Source organism: Rhinoraja longicauda, chromosome 8 (genome assembly GCF_053455715.1).
Source record: "Rhinoraja longicauda isolate Sanriku21f chromosome 8, sRhiLon1.1, whole genome shotgun sequence".
NCBI lineage: Eukaryota > Metazoa > Chordata > Chondrichthyes > Rajiformes > Arhynchobatidae > Rhinoraja > Rhinoraja longicauda.
Genome location: NC_135960.1, coordinates 41659065 through 41682883, shown reverse-complemented (window position 1 = coordinate 41682883; position 23819 = coordinate 41659065). Strand labels below are relative to the sequence as shown.

The 23819-nt window shown below is 41.6% G+C and overlaps 1 protein-coding gene across 1 annotated transcript in view; it reads left to right on the top strand.

The window, feature by feature from the left end:
- Positions 1-23565, top strand: part of bmpr2b (bone morphogenetic protein receptor, type II b (serine/threonine kinase)) — a 170665-nt gene extending 147100 nt beyond the window's left edge. The window contains exons 5-13 of the mRNA XM_078403710.1: positions 1773-1864; positions 2982-3212; positions 9107-9221; positions 9605-9765; positions 10912-11059; positions 11594-11730; positions 12705-12889; positions 14704-15980; positions 18368-23565. Of these exons, the coding sequence (XP_078259836.1) occupies positions 1773-1864; positions 2982-3212; positions 9107-9221; positions 9605-9765; positions 10912-11059; positions 11594-11730; positions 12705-12889; positions 14704-15980; positions 18368-18633 (2612 nt within the window). The 3' untranslated portion in view covers positions 18634-23565. The remainder of the gene's footprint in view (positions 1-1772; positions 1865-2981; positions 3213-9106; positions 9222-9604; positions 9766-10911; positions 11060-11593; positions 11731-12704; positions 12890-14703; positions 15981-18367) is intronic.
- Positions 23566-23819: the final 254 nt, after the last annotated feature.

Sequence of the window (23819 nt, the reverse complement as noted above, 5' to 3'; positions counted from 1 at the left end):
TTGTGGCTAAAGGGATCAGGGGGTATGGAGAGAAGGCAGGTACGGGATACTGAGTTGGATGATCAGCCATGATCATATTGAATGGTGGTGCAGGCTCGAAGGGCCGAATGGCCTACTCTTGCACCTATTTTCTATGTTTCCTTAGTCTTCTAAGGAAGTGGAGGCATTGGTGTGCTTTTTTGATCATTGCTTCGATATGGCTGGTCCAGGACAAATTGCTGGTGATATTTATTCCTAAGACCTTGAAGCCTTCAACCATCTACTTCGGCACCCTCAATGTTTACTGAACTGTATGTACTGTTTCTCTTCCTGTAATCAATTGCAAACTCCTTTGGCTTGCTAACATTGAGAAAGAGGTTGTTATCTTGGCACTAGTTTACGAGGTTCCCGATCTCCTTCTTGTACTCCGTCTTGTCATTATTTGATATCCAGCCCACTAGGGTGGTGTCATCTGCGAAGTTGTAAATTGAGTTGGATCAGTGTTTGCTGCACAGTCGTAAGTGTATAAGGAGTATAGAAGAGGAATGAGAACTGATCCTTCCGGGGAACTATTGTTGAGGATTATCATCGCGGGCAATTTGGCACCTATCCTTACTGATTGTGGTCTATTGGTCAGGAAGTCGAGGATCCAGTTGCAGAGCGGAGTGCTGACTCCCAAGTTCTTCGAGTTTGGAGATGAGCTTGGATGGGATAATGGTATTGAAAGCAGACCTGTAGTCTATGAATAGGAGTCTGACAAAGGTGTCTTTCTTATCCAGGTGTTCCATGGATTAATGTAGGGCCAGGGAAATGGCATCAGCTGTGGACCTGTTATGGCGGTAGGCAAACAGTAGTTTGGGCCTTTAAGTTCACAAATTGTAAAATGTTTGTGCAATTTGGACCTATATATCAAAATCTCCTTCATAAGATTACATTTTGCAGTTGTTACACTACCTCTTCCAAGATAAACTGGAAGTAGATACATTTGCTCAATGTTAACTGACCGTTCCTCTTAATTTGCCAGTCTCCCAGGTACCACTGCAGCATGACAGCATTTCCATTTTTCATACCATAATGAAAAGTATTTGGGTCTTGAAGAGAAGCTGAGTAGCCATTTAGCTGCCTCAGACCATTAAAGAAGCATGCACCCGAATCACTAGCCAAGGAGACATATATCATGAAGACAAGCCCTTTTTGAAGGTTTTCCATACGAACACCCCTCGTATGCCCTCTGGTGCATCAGACGGCATCTCCCAACCACCAAATACCATTAGAATGCATGCTAACTAAACACCAATCACAGGAACCAAGGTTGTTTTTCAGCGATGTTGGCCATAGTCCATGATGGTCAGTCTCCACATCCCATCTGCTGTTGGCAGTTAAATAAATAGGGGCTCTCATTCCTCATCAGTATTCATTTATGCTTGCTGGATCATTTCACTTGGATATTTGGTGAGGAATGTTCAGCCCTTTCTAAGATGCTGTTCATGGCTTAATCGTCTTCTAGCCTTAGCATGGGTGTAGCCTAATCCATCGGGTTGAGTTTTCATATTGGTTGGATCAGCGGTGCTGCTACATATGCCAGAAAGAAATCAATTAGACCATTTGTGTCAACTAGGCCAGTGGGAACATCTGATAGAACAGGAGGCAGGTCTCTGCAGACATTGCCAACTGAAAGAAAAAGATGGACCCTGCCAGACATGTACAGGTTCTACACACCACATGTAAGCATTGAGTGTTGACTTGATAAGTTTACCATGTATATAACTTTTTACTTATTTTTCTTTAATTAGGAGACAGGAAGCATGGACTTCACAGTATGAACATGATGGAGGCAGCACCATCGGAGCCTTCCCTTGACCTGGACAGCCTCAAATTGCTTGAGGTAGATAAATCCCACAGTATTTTTTCTATGCCTTTGAGAAAAAGCTTCCCCAAGTGAAACGATATAGACCAAACTTGATTTCGGATTGATATTGGATAGCTGATGCATTCATCTCTTTGGGACAGCCCCTTTTAGCCATTTGCAGTGAGTTAGTGGAAACATTAACTGCAAAGTCTCATGATATAGGTAATCTACTGCTGGACTTATATATTGGTAAATAACCCATTATCTATTTAGCCCAGTGCTACAGCACTTACAAGCTGGTAAATGTCAGCCAATTATCAACATTTCTCAGGATACTGTGGAACTGCTTGACTTGGGTTAGGCATCTTGTTTTTGCCATTATGTCCTCAAAAGAACCTAGCCATCCAAACTACTTGTTTAAATTTGCTTGCAATAAAAAGAATTCGGAATAATATTTTCCTGCATTGAAGAAAGATCATGTTCTAACCCCTGACTCTTCCATAGAAAGTTTTTCCCTCAAATCAATATATATTTCTGTTTTGAAAATTATAATTAAATATCCTTTCACCACTCTTTCATGGTGTATTTTGCAGATCATCATAACTAATTTTCCCTTTATTGTTTCTTCGCATCACATACCATCTTGACAATGTTCTACTTATGCTCTGTATTTATCAACCGTTGCTATTCAAAATAGTTTCTCCCAGACATTGAGAACTAGAGATTGGGATAACATAGAACTGGAGTGAATTGGTGATGAACTGGATTCCAGCCTGTTCCATGGTGTATCTCTAAACTAAACTCTACAAAATGTTGCCATCTTAAACTTAAATGCAAGTTTCTATAATGGAATCAATGGAGTACACTGAAGCAGTTGTTTAAGCGGTAGGGTAACCTGCTTGGTGGTGGTTGGGAAATTCAGGAAATTAGAGTAAGATCGTAAGTGATTGGAGCAGAATCCAAGCCTTTCACTATTTTCTCAGATAATATCTGGCTCAGATCCCCATGAAATGGTACCCGTAACCATTTGAGTAAGTTACCATTGGGCTGATGCTGAACCAGAGAAACAGCAATTTCAAAGCAGACGAGGGGGGCGAGACAAAATGAATTCAATTTGACAGAAACTAAATGTTCAATTTTCATTCATCTCCAGGTGATTGGCCGGGGACGGTATGGTGCTGTGTATAAAGGGTCGTTGGATGAGCGCCCAGTGGCTGTGAAGATCTTCAGTGCTTCAAACCGTCAGAATTATATTAATGAGAGAGACATATACAGGCTCCCAATGATGGAGCATGAAAACATAGCCCATTTCATTGTGGGTGAGGAAAGAATATCCAGTGACAATAGAACAGAGTACATGCTGGTGATGGAGTACTATCCCAATGTAAGTCTTTTGGATGGGCAATCCAAACATGGTTAAATAAAAGTAATTAAACACTTCAGGAAGCCAAAAACATTTACTGATGCTACTCAGAATAGTGGACAAGCATGTGTGTCCTACAATGTTTCCCATCGTCCAACATAATGATTTAAGCCCTCTGGCAGATAATAGACTTTGATGGAAAATTGAAACTGCCTAGACTTTAAAGATCGACCAACAGCAGACGAGGAAATGTTCAACATCGATAGAATGTAGAACAGGTATAACCAGAATACTGCCGGGATTAGGGGGCATTAGTTACAGTGCCCTCCATAATATTTGGGACAAAGACCCATCATTTATTTATTTGCCTCTGTACCCCACAATTTGAGATTTGTATTAGAAAAAAATCACATGCGGTTAAAGTGCACATTGTCAGATTTTAATAAAGGCCATTTTTATACATTTTGGTTTCACCATGTAGAAATTGCAGCAGTGTTTATACATAATCCCCCCCATTTCAGGGCACCATAATGTTTGGGACACAGCAATATCATGGAAATAAAAGTAGTAATGTTTAGTATTTTGTTGCATATCCTTTGCATGCAATGACTGCTTGAAGTCTGCAATTCATGGACATCACCAGTTACTGGGTGTCTTCTGTGGTGATGCTGTTCCAGGCCTGTATTGCAGCCATCTTTAGCTTATGCATGTTTTGGGGGCTAATCCCCTTCAGTTTTCTCTTCAGCATATAAAAGGCATGCTCAATTGGATTCAGATCGGGTGATTGACTTGGCCACTCAAGAATTGACCATTTTTTAGCTTTGGAAAACTCCTTTGTTGCTTTAGCAGTATGATTGGGATCATTGTCTTGCTGTAGAATGAACTGCTGGCCAATGAGTTTTGAGGCATTTGTTTGAACTTGAGTAGATAGGATGTGTCTATACACTTTAGAATTCATTATGCGACTACCATCATCAGTTGTATCATCAGTGAAGATTAGTGAGCCAGTACCTTCAGCAGCCATACATGCCCAGGCCATAACACCCCCACCACAGATGAGGTGGTATGCTTTGGATCTTGGGCAGTTCCTTCTCTCCTCTATACTTTGCTCTTGGCATCACTCTGATATAAGTTAATCTTCGTGTCATCTGCCAACAAGACCTTTTTCCAGAACTGTAGTTGCTTTTTTAAGTACTTCTTGGCAAACTGTTACCTGGCCATCCTATTTTTGTGGCTAACCAGTGGTTTGCATCTTGCAGTGTAGCCTCTATATTTCTGTTCATGAAGTCTTCTGCGGACAGTAGTCATTGACATATCCACACCTGACTCCTGAAGAGTGTTTCTGATCTGTCAGACAGGTGTTTGGGGATTTTTCTCTATTATAGAGAGAATAATTCTGTCATCGGCTGTGGAGATCTTCCTTGGCCTGTCAATCCCTTTGCGATGATTAGTAAGCTCACCAGTGCTCTTTCTTCTTAATGATGATCCAAACAGTTGATTTTGGTAAGCCTAAGGTTTGGCTGATGTCTCTAACAGTTTTATTCTTGTTTCTCAGTCTCATAATGGCTTATTTGACTTTAATTGGCACAACTTTGGTCCTCATGTTGATAAAGCAATAAAAGTTTCCAAAGGTGATGGAAAGACTGGAGGAAAGACTAGGTGCTGAGAGCTCTCTTATACCTGCATTATGGAGGCAATTAAACACACCTGAGCAATTACAAATACCTGTGAAGCCGTGTGTCCCAAACATTATGGTGCCCTGAAATGGGGGGGGGGGGGGGGCTATGTATAAATACAGCTGTAATTTCTACATGGTGAAACCAAAATGTATAAAAATACCCTTTCATAAAATCTGACAATGTGCACTTTAACCACATGTGATTTCTTCTATTACAAATCTCAAATTATGGAGTACAGGGGCAAATAAATAAATGATGGGTCTGTCCCAAACATTATGGAGGACACTGTACAAGGATGACACGACAAGATTGAGTGGTAGCCAGGGCTGTGATTCCAACCGAGACACAACAGGGAAGAGTGACGTCAGGCAGAGCCATAGTGGTGGGAGACTCCATCGTCAGAGATTGCGATAGGAGATTCTGCGGCAGCAGGCGAGACTCCAGGATGGTGTGTTGCCTCGCTGGTGCCAGGGTCCAGGACATTTCGGAGCGGCTGCACGGCATCCTCAAGTGTGAGGGGGAGCAGCCGGAGGTTGTTGTGCATGTTGGCACAAATTATATAGGTCGGAAGAGGAAGGAGGTTCTGCAACAAGAATTTACGGAATTGGGTAGGACTGAAAAGCAGGACCTGCAGGGTAGTGATCTCAGGAATGCTTCCAGTACCTCATGCTACTGAAGTTAAAAATAGGAACATAGGGGAAATGAATGTGTTGCTGAGGAGTTGGTGCAGGGGGCAGGGATTCAGATTTCTGGATAATTGGGATTTCTTCCGGGGCAGGGGTGATCTGTATAAAAAGGACGGGTTGCACCTAAACTGGAGTGGGACCAACTTCCTAGTGGGAAGGTTTGCTAATGCTGCACAGGAGGGTTTAAACTAGATTGGCACGGGTGTGGGATCTTGTGCAGATCGGAGGCACGTGAGAGACTAGAGGTTGGTATGGAGGGCGGTATGAGAAAAGTTAGAAGTTGGTATGGAAGGTGGTGTGGGAAAGGTTGGTGGAGAGCGAGGAAAGAGGGTTGGTTTAAACTGCACGTATTTTAATGCAAGGGGCCTGACGGGCAAGGCAGATGAGCTTAGCGCATGGATCGGTACAAGCGACTGGGATGTTGTAGCTATGACTGAAACCTGGTTAAGAGAGGGGCAGGACTGGCAGCTCAATGTTGTGGGGTACAGGAGCTTCAGGAGAGACAGGGGTGAGGGAAAAAGAGGAGGGGGGTTGCATTGTTGGTTAAGGAGGATGTCACGACTGTGTTTAGAGCTAACATTACGGACGGTTCGTCTAGTGAGGCTATATGGGTGGAGCTGAGGAACAAGAAAGGGATGATCACCTTGTTGGTGGTGTACTGCGGACCCTAGAATAGTCAACGGGAATTAGAAGACAAATGTGCCGGTAGATTTCAGACAGCTGCAGGTCAAATAAGGTTGTTTTAGTAGTTGATTTTAACTTTCCCAATATGGACTGGGAAAATCATAGCGTGAAGAGTTCAGATGGGGTGCAATTCATCAAAAGTGTTCAGGATAGTTTTCTTAAGCAGAATGTGGAGGTCCCCACACGTGAAAGGGCAACGCTGGATCTAGTATTGGGAAATTGGGAAGGGCAAGTTAATGAAGTGTGCGTGGAGGAGCCTTTTGTGAACAGTGACCACAGTTCGTTTTGGTTTAAGATAGTTATGGATAGGGACAGAGAGGGTCCACGTGTTAAAATGCTCAACTAGGGTAAGGCCAACTTTGAGGGTATGAGAGAAGGTCTCGTTCAAGTTGATAGGAGCAGGTTATTAGAGGGGAAAGGAACATCGGCCAAGTGCGATGTTTTTAAAAGTGTACTGAAGAAAGCTCAGGATGTGTACATCTCTGTTAGAGTGAAGGGCAGAGCAGGCAAACGTAAGGAATCTTGGCTGATGAGGGAAATTGAGATGTTAGTCAAAAACAAGAAGGATGCATGGGACAGGTATAGGCAGCTGGGATCAAGTGCATCCCTGGAGGAGTTTCGGGAACTAAGGAGTAAATTAAAAATGGAAATCAGAAGGGCAAAAAGGGGCCAGGAGATAGCTCTAGTGGGTAGCATTAAGGACAATCCCAAAAGATTTTATGAATACATAAGGGGGAAAAGGGTAACTAGAGAGAGAGTGGGACCTCACAGGCATCAAAGAGGTCACCTCTGTGTGAAGCCACATGAGATGGGCAAGGTCCTAAATGAGTATTTCTCCTCTGTATTTACCGAGGAGAAAGACAGTAGGACGGAGGAAATTGAAGCAGTCACTGGAAGTGTCGAGAGCAGCCAGGGTTACTGTTGAAGAAATACTGAAGGTACTATCGTGTTTGAAGGTGGACAAATCTCCAGGGCCTGATCGGATATATCTGAAGACATTATGGAAACTAGAAAGGAAATTGCGGGAGCCCTGGTTGAAATTTACGAGTCGTCCTTAAATACCGGAGAGGTGCCGGAAGATTCAAGGGTGGCAAATGTTATACCTCTTTTCAGGAAGGGCTGCAGGGAAAATGCTGGGAACTATAGGCCAGTGAGCTTAACATCTGTTCTTGGTAAGTCACTGGAAAGTATTATGAGGGATAGGATACACAGGCATTTGGATGGGCAAGGGCCGATTAGGGATAGTCAGCATGGTTTTGTACGTGGGAGGTCGTGTCTCACAAATCTGATTGTTTTTTGAAGACGTGACCAAAAAGGTTGATGAAATCAGTGCTGAAGATGTTGTGTACATGGACTTCAGTAAGGCGTTCGACAAGGTTCCACTCTGGAAGGTTAGATCGCATGGGTTCCAAGGAGAGATAGCTGAATGGATAGCATATTGGCTCCATGGAAGGAAGCAGAGGGTAATGGTGGAAGGTTGCTTCTCAGACTGGAGGCCTGTGACTAGTGGTGTGCCTCAGGGTTCGGAGCTGGGCCCGTTACTGTTTGTCATCTACATCAATGATTTGGATGAGAACATACAGGGCAAGATTAGCAAGTTTGCTGATGATACAAAAGTTAATGGTTTTGCAGATAGTGAAGATGGTTGTGAATGATTGCAGCAGGATCTGGATCGATTGGCTAGGTGGGTGGAGGGATGGTTGATGGAATTTAATACAGAGAAGTATGAGGTGTTGCATTTTGGAACGTCAAACAAGGGGAGGACCTACACAGTAAATGATAGGCCTCTGGGCAGTGTGGTAGAGCAGAGGGATCTAGGAGTACAGGTGCATGGTTCATTGAAGGTCGAGCAGGTAGTCAAAAAGGCTTTTGGCACTTTGGCCTTTATCAGTCAGAGTATTGAATATAGAAGTTGGGAGGTCATGTTGCGTATAAGACGTTGGTGTGACCGCATTTAGAATATTATGTTCAGTTCTGGGCACCATGTTATAGGAAAGATATTGTCAAGCTTGAAAGGGTTCAGGCTTTCTAAACACCTGTTATCGCTTTTTTATTATGGGGTATTGTGTGTAGATTGATGATTAAAAGAAAATAATTTAATCCATTTTAAAATAAGGCTGTAACGCAGCAAAATGTGGAAAAAGTGAAGGGTCTGAATACTTCCTAAATGCACTGTATGTGCAGGCAAGTTATTTTTTTACACAGAGGGTGGTGTTCCTGGAATGCTCTGCCAAATGTGGTGAAGGCAGATACGATAGTGGCTTTTAAAAGGCTGCTAGATAGGCTCATGGATATGGATGGAATGGAAGGATATGGATCATGTGCAGGTAGATGGGTTGAATTTATGTTGGCATCCTGTTCGGCACAGGCATTGTCAGTCCAGATGCCTATTCCTTTGCTGTGCTGCTGTGCGATATGTTCTATAGGAAGAACTGTTATTTTGCTTCCTGTTTTGACAGACTTATTGGATAGTGTAGTGAGGTTCAGATGAAGGTTTGGTTCTGGATAAAGTCTGACATAATGGAGGTACAGTTAAAGAGGCATGTTTATAAAGTATAGCAGGTCTGATGGCCACCATTGGATTTACTGAGAAAAATGTTCCTACATTATATGTATTTCTTATTTCTTTTTAATTATTTTGCAAAAATTTCTGAACACCTGTTTTCGCATCTTCATTCTGGGGTATTGTGTGTAGATTGATGATTAAAAAAAAAGAATTTAATCCATTTTAAAATAAGGCTGTAACGTACCAAAATGTGGAAAATGTGAAGGGGTCTGAATACTCACGAATGCACTGTACCCGTTTGAAAAATGTAAGTGACTGCTTTGTATATTTGAACATGCATATGTTTTTATTTCCATGTAGGGCTCATTGTGTAAATACCTGGGTCTCCATAGCAGTGACTGGGTTAGCTCATGCCGGCTGGCACACAGCATCACCAAAGGTCTCGCCTACCTTCACACAGAACTGCTGCGAACTGGTAAGCAACAGCAAATATTTACAGGCTGCAAATAATAATTCATGGCTTTTGTTAGGATTTGACATTTCATTATTTGATATTTAGTTTGCACTCTTTCTTGAGTGTTGAATTTACTGCTCAGAAGGCAACTGTAAAATCTGATTTAATCAACCCTACCAAACAGGGCAGATGATACATTCCTACGGTTGCTGTACATAGTTTGTTTTTTGCACTATCATGGTCTAGTTTACCTAGAATAACTGATAATTTATTTAACACACTTGTAAAGCTGCAGCAGTAAACATTTCATTGTTCCAGTTCATATTCAGCGCTTATGACAAATAAACACTCCTGAAAGCGCTTGATTCGTGCATTCTAACATTGAGAATTGTTTGGCCTATCAGATCAATACAAGTCAGCTATTACACACAGAGATCTCAACAGCAGGAATGTGCTGGTGAAGAACGACGGAACATGTGCCATCAGTGACTTTGGTCTTTCCATGAAACTAACTGGTAATAGATTGGTTCGGCCAGGAGAGGAGGACACTGCAGCCATCAGTGAGGTGAGCACTAAAAGAGTGATGCTGAGCAGGTATCATGGCATATTTCTTTTAGTTTTACAACACAAGAGGGCAGCATTATCAAAAGTAAAGAAGACATCTAATATGTACAAATACAACAGGAACTGTTATCAATGGTTTTTATGTATTATTGTGTATTTGTATAGGGCAATAATAGCAGGGTTATTATAATCCCAGCATTTTATTACAGTGAGCCAATGTTGTTAATTTGTTTATTTATTAATTTCATGGGATATGGGCATTGCTGGCATTTATTGCCAATTCCTTATAAACCCTAACTGAGTGATACGCTTGACGCGTTTAAGAATCAGCCACATTGCTATGGATGTAGGAAGTCAGGTGAATGCATGGCTGAGGAGTTGATGCATGGGGTAGGGATTCTGATTTTTGGACCATTGGAATCTCTTCTGGAACAGAGGTGAACTGTACCAGAGGGACTGGTTGCACCTGAACTGGATGGGGACCAATATCCCTGCAGGGAGGTTTGCTAGTGCCCCTCTGGAGGGTTGAAACTAGAGTAGAAAGTCAGCTTTAGGAAGGAGATGAGGAGGAATTTCTTTGGTGAGAGGGTGGTGAATCTATGAGTTCATTATCAGAGAAGTCTATGGAGGCCGTCAATGGATATTTTTAAGGCAGAGATTGATCGATTCTTGATTAGTACGGAGGTCAGAGGTTATGGGTAGAAGCATGAGAATGTTGAGAGGGAAAGATAGATCAGCCGTGATTGAATGGAGGAGTAGACTTGATGGGCCAAAAGGCCTAATTCTGCTCCTATCGCTTATGAATTTATGAAATGTTGTCAATGGAATCTTTTACATTTACGTAAGAGAGCAAATAGCTTTAATGTCTGTTTGAATTTCTAATTTAAAAGATGGATTGTGCATACCTCTCAAACCAAGGTTTGGAGCTTGTTGCTGATGGCACTGGAATAGGTCCTCCTTGGCATGGAGATACAGTGTTGAAGTTTTGGGCAACAACTTCACACGACTATCCCAAATGGTGCCAGCGTTTAGTTGATCGACAAACACTGAATGCTGGATCAGCCAGTGTTTAGAATGTGAAGTGGTTAAAACTATAAGTAAACTTCCTTTCCTTGTGCTGATGTTTCCATTGCCATAATTTCCATAGGTTGGCACAGTCCGCTACATGGCTCCTGAGGTGTTGGAGGGAGCAGTCAATCTGCGGGATTGCGCATCTGCTCTCAAACAGGTGGATATGTATGCACTGGGCCTTATTTACTGGGAAATATTTGTGAAGTGCTCAGATCTTTTTCCAGGTAAGAAAACAGCAGGTTTCATTTCTATGACGACATTGACACAATAAATAATCCCAAGATGCTTAACAAGAGACCAAACCATTATTCCCTCACCCAGTGTACTGGAAGAACTTCCAAGGGTGTTCTGGGAACTCACTCAAATATATCCAGTTAAAATGAGGTTGGATGACTAGGGATGCAAGGAAAGTCAGGCTGAAGATTTACCAAGTTCTTTTCTGACTGGAATTTCACGTGGATGGCACTTGCACAGAGTGACAGCTTGAGAAAGGGAGCTATATTCCAATCTACTAAAGTAGATCAGACTTCTTTGTGTCCCAGCCCCTGGAATATTTGGGTGCTTTTGTAGCCTATTCTTGACTTGTAAACAACATTGGGTTTGATAGCTATAATTAATTGCCCCTTTGCTGCAATGGCTCATTAAGGACTGGAATTTGAGTATGTGGCAGGGTAAAATGATCTGCTGTTTCCCCACATTAGAAAAGATGAGAAACTCCTCAAAAATACCTAATATAACCTTGTTTATTCAATGAACAGGAGAGACGGTGCCTGACTATCAGATGGCCTTCCAGGCCGAGGTGGGAAACCATCCTAGCTTTGAGGATATGCAACATTTGGTCTCTAGAGAGAAGCAAAGACCCAAATTTCCTGAAGCCTGGAAAGAAAACAGCCTGGTGAGCAAGTTGGGTTTTCTGCCATTTTTTATCCACCTAATAGCTGGTAAAAATCCTTCCTGATTATAAAAATGTGCACAGCATACACATTGAATTAGATTCTGGCCTTGCTTCTTCACGATCCTTAATTCAATTCCAGATTGTTTCTAGAAACAAAATGTAGAAACAACTCAGCAGGTCAGGCAGTATCGTTGGGAAAGGTTAGATCTGGACAGTTTTTGAAATGAAGACTAAAAGTGAGTTTCTTGAGAGGGTACATTGAGCCGTATAGCACAGGACAGACTCATTGGCCAACAATATCGTGCCAAACATGATGTCCGGTTAAAAATTCTCCTCTGCCTGCAAATAGTCTGTATCCCTAAAGTCTCTGCATATCCATGTCCCTATTCAAAACCATTTTAAAGGGCACCACCATATCTGCCTCCACTACTTACACTGGCAGTTTGTTTCAGGAGCCCATTACTCTCTGTGCAAAAAAACCCTGCGCCGCACAGCTCCCTTAAACTTTGGCCTCTCACCGTGGGAAAAGGGTCCTGACTCTCATAAAGCAATCAGGTTAGAAAGCAGAAGGGATTAAATGACAAAATATATGGTTGTGCAAAGTGAAAGAGATAGGCAATGATACAAATAAAGAAAGAAAAAATTGGTTCAGAGGAGTTGTAAATTAAACACACCTGAAGTTCCCAAGGAAAATACCAAGGATTCTGAAAATCAGAAATTAAAATAGAAAATTCTGAAGAGGTCTTTATCTTAAATTGTTTGATGGAAAGTTGAGGAGAATTTAGGGGAAAGATGAAGTGCTGATCCTCGAGTTTGCATTGAGCTTTGTCAGGAGCTTTCAAATCCCTGCCATCTTGGGAAACATCTACTGCATTCACAGCCCAAGAATCGGCATCTTCAGGCAGGAATAAGGAATGAAAGATTTATTGAAAATTCCCTCGTCTTGGAAAACAAATAATTTATTTGATTCATAGGCAGTCCGATCATTAAAGGAAACAATGGACGACTGCTGGGACCAGGATGCAGAAGCTCGTCTCACGGCCCAGTGTGCAGAAGAGAGAATGGCAGAGCTCATGGTGATGTGGGATCGAAACAAGTCTGTTAGTCCCACAGTCAATCCGATGTCACAGTGCACTACAACAGCAATGCAGAATGAACGGTGGGTAGCAAAAAACAATGGTAAGATTAAGGGCGGCACGGTGGCGCAGCGGTAGAGTTGCTGCTTTACAGCGAATGCAGCGCCGGAGACCCAGGTTCGATCCTGACTACGGGTGCTGCACTGTAAGGAGTTTGTACGTTCTCCCCATGACCTGCGTGGGTTTTCTCCGAGATCTTCGGTTTCTTCCCACACTCCAAAGACGTACAGGTATGTAGGTTAATTGGCTGGGTAAATGTAAAAATTGTCCCTAGTGGGTGTAGGATAGTGTTAATGTACGGGGATCACTGGGCGGCACGGACTTGGAGGGCCGAAAAGGCCTGTTTCCGGCTGTATATATATGATATGATATGATAAGATCCATGAGTCTTCAGTTTTATTTCCTCTAATTCGACTCTTGATCTGGACATGAGTACATTATTTCTTTTCCATTTTCTTCTTCTCTTACTGCATCTCATTTCTTCTCTGGCTCACCATCTATCCATCACCAAGTCAGCCTATTATTTTTTTCTCTCTCTTGAATACTTCACCTCCCATATCATCTAAACACCACCACAACATGTCACAACTTTGCCGCCTTATTTTCTTGCTGCTGCTCTGCACTTGGATAGATCACAGATCTGCCTCTGTCCTTTACAAGCGGAATCTTTAACCTCCCTGTTCCTCTCTTAAATCCTTCTCCCTGCCTCTTCCATTTTGTCTTCCAACAAATGCGGAGAGCTCATGATTTTGTTATCACAATAATTTGGACAATTCATTCAACTCACCTGGTTTATTTTGCCCCATCTGGTCAAATCTCCTACCAAACTTAATCTTAGTCTTTTTACTTTATTTCCTTGTGGCATTTGTAAGTTAATTACTGCTCCTTTCATCTCTTTATCACACATCTTATTAGTGCTGACCACACAAAATTTATTTGAGTCATTATGGTAACATTGTAAAAGCTTTCTACCCTATCAGTCTTGCTTTTAACATTGATTTAGTTTGATTAGTACAGGTGTCAGAGGTTATGGGGAGAAGGCAGGAGAATGGGGTTAAGAGGAAGAGATAGATTAGCCATGATTGAATGGCAGAGTAGACTTAATGGACTGAATGGCCTAATTCTGCTCCTATCACTTATGATCTAATGAAAATCATTCCTGCCTCAAAAAAAAATCTAATTTCAAATTAGTAGCTGTCCCCATCATCTTTCCTCTCAAATGTTGAATCCATGCCCACCGTGTATTAAGCCCTCTAAATAGGCTTTCACTCTGCCTTAGAGATGAAATGATCACAACCAGAATCACAAATGATTCAGAAATGGAGTTCGGTATCACTTGACAAGACACAATTCTGTTCTACCTCCAGCATCCTTGATTCTTCTTTTGTGAAAGGAATGCAAATTACCCTTAGTTGGGCCAACCAAAATCATTAGGGCAGCGGAGTTGTTGCTGTTTCTCACAGCTCCAACGACCCGAGTTCAATCATGACGTGGTTGCTTTTGTGAGTTTGCACCTCCTCGCTGTGACGTTGTGGGAGAAAACCATAGGAAATGCACCGGTGCCAGTTGATAAATTGACTATTGGCACTTAGCAAAGGAAAGTTGTTGGAAATGTGTGAAAAACGAATAAGTTGCCGTGATGCAGGGAAATGGATAAAGGGCCTATACATTTTTTATGTTGAAGTATATCTTTTTATCTTATATTTGTAATTACATCTTTGTTCTAAGTATGAGATAGGAAGATAAAGAATACGGACTCTGTAAAAGACTCTTAGCTAATTCATTTTGCATTCTTGACCTTATGGGTTAGTAATTGATGGTTTTTGTCTTGCTGCAGGAATCTTTCACATAGTCGACGAGCACCAAAGATGGGACCATACCCTGATTATTCTTCCTCTTCATACATCGAAGACTCCGTCCACCACACTGAAGGAATAGTAAAAAATATCTCTTCTGAAAACTCTACATCTGGCACACCATCGACCACCAGCGAGAAGAACCGAAATTCCATTAATTATGAAAGGCAGCAGGCTCAAGCACGGATCCCCAGTCCAGAGACCAGCGTCACCAGCTTGTCGGCAACAACCACCACTACGAACACAGCGGGCCTCACACCGAGCACTGCCATGTCCACAATCTCAGAAACACAGTACTCGGAGGATACTAACACACAGGTGGTCAACTTGTTGCCACCTCTGAGCTCTACCCCAGTGTGCCTGCAACTGACTGAAGAAGACCTAGAGACCAACAAGCTAGATCCTAAAGAAGTGGACAAAAACCTCAAAGAGAGCTCAGATGAAAACTTGATGGAGCACTCTTTGAAGCAATTCAGTGGGTCTGATCCCCTTGGTGGCAGTAATCCCAGTCTCCTCTATCCTCTGATCAAGCTGGCAGCTGAAGCAACTGGGCACCAAGATTTTCCCCAACCCAGCACCAGCCAGGCTTGTTTGATCCCTGACATCCCAGCCAATCAAATGTACCCCCTCCCCAAACAACAGAACATACCCAAGCGTCCTACCAGCCTCCCCCTCAACACTAAAAACATGGCGAAGGAATCACGGCTGAAGTTTGGCAGCAAGCACAAGTCAAACCTTAAGCAGGTGGAGACAGGAGTGGCAAAAATGAACACCATAAATGCGGGGGAGCCTCAAGTGGTAACCGTCACAGTGAATGGCATTACTAGAAGAGATCACGTAGGGAACCCACATCCAACGGCCACACAGTATGCAAATGGATCAGTAGCTGGCCCTCAAAAGTCCAATGTAGCAAGCCATCGAGGCCAGGAATCCCTCCAGTCTCAGTTTAGTGGGGAGGACAGCAGAGTGAATATAAACTCCAGTCCAGACGAACATGAACCATTGCTGAGGAGGGAACAACAAGCCACTCGGGATGACATCATTGCCGAGAGACTAATGGACAGGAGGGATCGTCCGCTTGACCAGGGACGGACAAATTCCAACAATAACAACAACAGCAATCAATGTGGGACAGTGGACGGTGCATTGGAAAATGATCAGCATGGCCCCGTGGCACGGCGGCAAGGCAGGAGGGCAGAAAGGCCAAATTCACTCGATCTTTCATCCGCCACCATTTTGGATAGCTGTAGTATGCCATGTAAGTAGAAAACACTGTTTAAAATGTTGCTTATGCACAGGATAATTTAATGATGATGAAGTAGGTAATATATAGCCATGCAAATAACTAGATCTATGTCCGCACCCTGATCTTATAAAAAGTTATCTGCCCTGTTCAGGGTGTCTCTGGAGGTACACAATTTGTAGAAATAACAAGGCTTGTATGTTATAATCACTGTCAATAATCCCTGTTAACAAATGCCAGCATGCAAGTTCAGTGGGAACAGTATTGACTCCTTTAATAATGCAACTAAATAGTTGAGATCCCCCGCTGATATTCAAAGTTTTTGAATCGCATAGAAATGTAAGAAGATGAGCTTCTGGATGGAGTTCTGGAGAACTCCTCTTGTTTCGGGACTGGACCCCAACAAAAGTGATCCTCTTTGCAGAATGAAAGGGAGTAAATGAGGATTAAAAGCCTCTTTATAAAATTATTTACAATATATATTACATTATTGCTAAGAAATAAACTAATGTGCTGATCTTTCACTTTTTACAAATCTATAGAAAATGTTACTGTTTTAATATTTCTGAGTAGGTTAATCCTATATTCTACTTTATTCTGTACACTTTCCTTATGAATGCCTGAATCCTCTTATGCTAGAATCTGATTGTCCCAATTCACTGATTTACTGCCCTTGGGACAAGAGAACTTTTATCCCCCCCCACCCCCGCTAACATTCAGCAAAAGCTAGAATTGAAATGTGGACAGCAGGCGAAATAGAATATCTTCTCTGGATGTTATTGTGATTTATAAAGACGTGGTTGAAAGACAGGAAGGACTGGTAACTCAACATTTCAGGCTATAGAATCTGTAGGTATGATGCGGCGGCTGGAAAGGGTTGTACAAGAGGTGGCATTTCAATATTAGTCGTAGAGTTTGTGACTGCAGTAAGGAGGAGCGGTGTAGTTATTTTGCCAGTGGTGTGCTATAGGCCTCCAATAGGTGAAATAGAGAGGCAAACATGTTGACAAATCATATAGAAATGTAAAAATAGTATGATAATACCAGTGGTGGGTTTCAGCTTCCCCAATATTAACTAGGATCACCTTTGTTTAAATGACAGAGAGGGGTCAGAACGTTTACAATGCATCCAGAGGAAATGCAGTCATCAGCAATAACGGACACCAATCCCTTCACAGTCCATTTACAGTAAACTCTTGTTATAACAGACCATAGTGGAGTGAGTGGTAACCGTTATTGCCGATTGTCCGCTATAACCGAGTAAGCTACTATCATGTGTATGAAGGAGCTGCAGATGCTGGTTTAAACCAAAGATAGAAACAAAATGCTGGAGTAACTCAGCGGGACAGGCAGCATCTCTGGAGAGAAGGAATGGGTGACGTTTCGGGTCGAGACACTTCTTCAGACTTCAGAGTCACCCGAAAAGTCACCCATTCCTTCTCTCCAAAGATGCTGCCTGTCCCGCTGAGTTACTCCAGGATTTTGTGCCTATCTTAAGCTACTATCATCGTATGTATTGAAACAAAGTACTGCAGATGCTGGTTAATAGACAAAAGGCCACAAAGTGCTAGAGTAATTCTGCGAGTCAGGATCTCTGGAGAACATGGATAGGTGACGACGGAATCCTCAGGCTGATTCAGTCAGCCAAGTTACTCCAGCACTTTGTGTCGTTTCACTTTAAAATTAGGCGCCGATGGGAGGCGGGTCAAGTGTGGCCTAACCAATAGTTTGTATTACTATTACATGATGTACTAACTCTTGCATTCTATGGCTCAGCCGGTGAAGGAAAATCTTATGCCTTCCTCACCACATTGTTTACCCATGTTACCACTTTCAGCGAACTTGGGCTACTTGTTCAACTGCACTCTCCAATTCACTGCATATGTCCTGCCCTGGTTTAACTTCCCAAAATGCATCATTGCATTAAATTCCATTTGCCATTCCCTTACCCACTTTTGCAACCGGTTGTAACCTTCGACAACCATCTTCATTGTTCACTGTATTACCAGTTTTGGTGAGATCTGTAAAGTTACTAATCATGCCTCCTACATTCTCATGCAAATCATTAATCTATATGACAAACTGGCAACCCAGCACCAATATCGGCAGCACACCACTGGTCACATGCCTCCAATCTGAAAAACAATTCTCCACAACCATTCTCTTCCTCCTACTACCAAGCCAATTTGGTACCTAATTTGCTAGCACTCTTTGGATTCCACGTATTTCCGGCATTTTCTGTGAAATATGAAAGGATTTGTTTCGCAACTCATCTTAAAATGTGAAAAGTGTTTTCAATGTTGAGAATTTAGGAAATGTTTCTGTTGGATACAATGTAATGCAATATCTTTGTTCAAATGATGTAGCAATGTTCCCTTCTCTTCTACAACCCTTCCATCCAGGTGAGACGACAAAAGAAAGTAAGCAGGCCTCTTCTGGGGACAAAATAAAGAAACGAGTTAAAACTCCATACTCGCTCAAAAGATGGCGGCCTTCAACATGGGTCATTTCGACAGAGCCCATTGATGGCGAGGTGAACAACAACAGCGGCAGCAACAGTACAGTGGGGCGCTCGAAATCCAGCACCACCGTTTACCTGATCGGGGGGGGTAGCGGTGGCACTGCCACAGCAGCAGTTAGCAGGGAGACTGAACTGAACTGCTTGTGAATCTTCAATTATTACTTAGTACTTCATGCGGAGAGAAAGAAACAAGTGTAAAAGGACAGCTATTTCACCCTTGAACTGCACCCCTATCCCCACCATCCTGATAACTCTTTCCCAAATTCAAACTTGCATTAGAGTTCAGCTACGCAGCAAAAGCTTAGAAAATCTGTCATTTCACGAGCTTTTTTTGTTGTTGTTTTCTTTCTTGTTGCACTTTTTTTGGAAAGGGGGAAAGATTAATCTTTGAGTGAAGCCTAGCCTGAGGCAAGCACTACAAAGGGTCTCGCAGAGGTCTCAGAAAAATAAGTAGCACAACTTTATTAGCACTCATTGTGGATCAGCTGAACCTCTGGTGAAGATCATGCACGTGGGTTCTCAAGGCAGGTGTAACTAATGGCGAGAAATGTGAAAAACACAAGTCGTCTTTTGCCTCCCCATTGATGCCATTTACGGAGACATTCGGATTTTGCTATTGAATTATTAAAAGTGTAGTATCACCTTGAGAAAAAATACCTTTTGTTGGAATGTGCAATAGGCTTAGCTATGTAACACTTTTAAGAAAAGAAAGAAAATTATTATTTAAAAGTTGTCTCTTCTCTGTATTTCACTGAAGGTTGCTTAATGTGCATGGCCATTCTTCCTCTTCCCCAGCCTTTTCCGCACTCCCATCCCCATTCCAGCCATGGAGAGCTGGAGCACTATGCATGATTCCCAATGTTGTTATGATGGCATTCATCTCCCCACCCACTAGAATTGACATTAGCGTCCTCCTGATACACTGGCCCATTAGTACACAATTCAGTATTAGTTGGCCAAGCACTTAAACTGTCCACTATCTTGCTATATTCTCCCCCCATTCCCCCTGAACACAGGCCACTGAAACCCATTTTAATGGTGTGTCTGATCCTGCACCTACTTGACTTCTGAAATTTTAAATGATGGATCAATCTTTTTGGTGTACTGGTTTTTCCAATATCTCTGTTTCATATTTAATTGTGAACGTGGATGAACTTGACTACACAGTGAGTTCTCACCTCTGGTTCATAGGTTCATATTGTTGATAAATATTTTCTGAGTGCTAACACTAAGCTTCCTTCAAAGAAAGAGGTTAGATGGTAATCCAGTTCCTAGCTGACACAAACTCACTGTGCAAAACAACCCTCTTTACACTACATTTATAATCCTAGAGGGGTTGTTACAAGGGGAAATAAAATCACAGGTAGACTTAGGTATTCTCCCAAGGTTAGAAGAGTAACCAACCTTTGCTATACCTTCCTGGTAGCATTTTTTTGTAAGACAATGTAGAGTTGGCTTTAACCTGTACCTAAACTGTGCCAGTACTTTGCCTTATGAGTATTTGGTGCTGACATTAGCTGCTTGAAGTCGAACATGTTTCTTTCTGAAGTGGTAATATCCCTTGCCTGAAGATGTTTAACAAAATATCACTCTAATCCCCCGAACTGAAGTTTAAAGAAAAATGTCTGCTCTTAGATCTCCTGACCTATTTTGCTTCTGTCCAGTATAGCTACAGTTTGCACTGCACCGTTTCTATCTTGCACGGAAGGTAGAGTAGCCAAAAAGGAAAGAATGGAGCAGAGGATTATACCCTTAGTTTGAGATTTATGACAGATAGGAGATCTTCAAGATGAAACATGTCCACTTTATTAAGGTCCATTTGAAATGTGGTTTCTCAGATTTGGGTTGAACTGCAAGATGGCTGCACTGTAGCTTGTGGTTCAATCTCCAAACGCCAGTTTATTAGAACACCGAATCATGTCTTGTGGCCATTTTGGCATTGGTCAAAATAGTGATAAATATAAATAATAGGTGAATAACTTTGGTCTTGTTCATACATTATTTCTTGTCTTCCAGAAGCTAGCCTTTCTAGCTTGTTTGGCAATATTGAGCTGTAAACAGTTCTAATAATTAAACACAGCACAATTTATATGTACATATCTGGCTCCATGATTACAGATATTAGAACTGTGAGCACGACAGCTTGATGTGGAAGCAGACCCAGAGTTAATTATATTTGGACCTGGCTTCTGAATCTCTGGTGCTTTAGCAGTTTCACTCCTGCAGTTCAATCCCCAATACTCAGGAGGGTTCCCCTCTCTGGTGGCTTTCTTGGTGGAAGGGACGGTGGGTATAAAATCATGGTTACCAATGCTGCCCATTTCATTCCTAATTCCTTCACAGCATGTGCTGTTTGAAGGGATTTCCTCCTTCATATCAGAATGGTTTATGATATTTAAATGATGGTTATAAAATAGACAATCTGGTATTTTACCTTTTGGAGCATTAAAGGTTGAGGGAAGAGTTGATGGAGATGTGCAAAATCTTGAATACAAAGGGTGCAGTTGGGAGGGGGGTGCTGTTGTAAATGCAGGCCAAAAAAAGGCTAGAGAGCAGAGACTTAGGGTGTTTGGCATGAGATCCAAGTTGTACGAAGGGTTTTATTTTCCCAAACAGTAGTTATGATCTAATATGCATTCTCAAAGTGCAGTGGATGCAGAGTCAGATGTGGCTTTCACATTGAACTGGATCAATATGAGAAAGTAATATATTTGCAGGTCAGTGGGGGGGGTAAAAAAAAAAGGAACGGAGCTGCCTGACTACAGAAAACTGGCAGTGCACAGACTCAAAGGGCTAAATAACGTGTTGTTACAATGTTTGTTATTGTGGCAGCTAACGGCAGCATGAAACAAGAAAATTGGTTTACAGGCATAGATTCTTAATTGTTGGGGTTTTACTAATAAGCCCCTGGTAAGATTCTACCAACCTGACATGAGAAATAAAAAGTCTGTCCCCAGACATTAACTTAAGCCAAGTTATTTGAAAATATCATCCACATTTGCTTAGCTAGTTGCATGCGATCTCCTGTTAGAAATCAAAGAGAGTACTTTTTAATGATGTCAATGCTGGAAGTCTGAAATCTAAACAGAAGCAATCCACAAAATAACTTTTGACAAGCAAGAGGAAAGGTAGAAGAGCAGTTTCATAAATAAGTTTTCCCCAGCTGAGCATATTTTTTTCTTACACCTGACCTTTATCTCTTTATTTTTTTTAGTGGATTTAATATTAGTTCATTGAGAATGGCTTCAATCCAGTCCTAATTTGTGCCAATTTTGTTTTGACAATCTTTGGTTAGGAGGAGGATGGGGGGGGAGAGGAGCTGATTTAGCTTTCAGTAGTAAACTTCAGTTCCAAATCCCAGCAGAAATCACTGCTTAAAAACAAAACATTCAATTACTGCTAAATGTCATTTATTTGAGTGTAATGATTAAACTTAAGATATTCCCCATAAGTAGCAATTGCACTACGTCTGTAAACATGAGTAGCTGATTTCAATAATCAAGAGGGACTTGCCCTGATGGCTTACCCCTACTGTATGTGATTAATCCACAAGGTTCAGAAAGGGTTTGGGGTGTAATCCCCTGTCCCATTTTGATCTCAGCTAAGTTCTCAGGGTAAAGTGGACAAATCAGTTGGAAAATGCCCAAGTATGAGAACAGAATTAGCCTTGGATTTGGATGCCTCACATTTGAACTGCCTGCTAACACTCACTGTGTAGGCACATGCCTGGAACACGACCCTGAGATACTAATGGGGAAGCAGTACTACCATCTTGGAGAAAGGCAGAGAAGTAAATTTAGAATATTAAGATGCCTCTGATTAAATAGTCAAGAACATTATTAGATGTGTGGAGAAAATGACCATATATGGTAAAATGTTTCCTGCAGCACTGGAGTTATCTGTGGCAAGGTTCAGTCCTATCCCTGTTCCAGAGATAGATCCAGATTATTGGAAATAATGCATAGATATCTTGTATCATGAAATTGTATTAGAAAATTTGCAGAATTGGTTAATTATCTACAGGAATCATTACTGCAATATACTGCAGCTTTGAGGTTGTTACCCAGGGGTCATGAAGTACCTCACAAACCTTGCTTTTATAAATATATAAATGTGTTAATTATTCTGACATAACATTATAAGACCATTTTTAGTTATAATATTGAGGCGTTATAACAGTTGGAAGCATTTTATAAAGGTGTTGCGATTAAGATTTTTTTCCTTACATGTGTATATCTGAACACTACCACTGCCCAATGATTCGAAGTAATTTTTTTCTCAGTCATTCCTGTTGGTGTCGGATTCAGATTTGAAATCACAGCCTTGGGATGTTACTTCCAGAAAAGATGCTTCAGCATGTATAGATTAATGATTCAAAACAAAAAAAGGTTCTGACGCCCTCGACCACTTCTGGATAAGATAATGAATGGGTAGATGGGATGTGTGTTTTGTAAAGTTTGTACTGCATGGTTATTGTAACGTTGAATGTGTCTGAATGAAGCTGTTCAATCTTCCATTTACTTAAAAAATAATAATTAAAAAGTCAGCTGGCACCACAGGAACAATTGTAACCATGACCTGTTTTCTATATGTGCTGTAAGTAAATTGCTTTGGTAGCTCCAGGTTCCAATGATTGGAAAATAACTAAGTTTACTGGTACAGCCTGCTGACTTAATTGCAGTGACTACCTGGCTGTAAAATCTTGCTTATTAAAGAGTATATTCATGACAAATCAGCCATGGTTTATTTTAGTTTGACCATTCATAGACTTGCAAAAGCAATCTGAATCTGCAAAGTTAGAACATAAGCAGTAAAGAAATTGGGGTAGGGGTAGGTCAGTCATAAGGCCCCTAAAACTTGCTATATCATTCAGATTAAATTTCATACCTCTGCTCCATAACTCCCAAATTCCTCATTAGACCAAATATTTATCTCAGCCTTGAATATATTCAATAATTCAGCCTCCACAGCTCTGAGTAGAGAATGCCAACAATGCATTGAATCTAGGGAGCTTGTGCTTGCTCCAGGACTATTTGATGGGGGAGTGTAATGAGAGTTAACAGAAATAAAGACATTTTTGGCACTAAAGGTGGCTATTTAGACTGCGATGTTCAAATACGCCAAGAATGGACCTATTGTGTCACTCACACTTTTCAGCTCACCATCCATAGCCTTGTGCGTTAGAGTTCTTCATTTATACGTCTTTTAAATGTTTTGAAAGTTTCCACAGCCCTTTGAAATGAAGAGTTGCAGTCACCCACTATTCTGACTGAAGAGTTATCACCTTGAATTAGTTAGTCATATGCAGCAACCATGAAGCACCCGTTTTTACA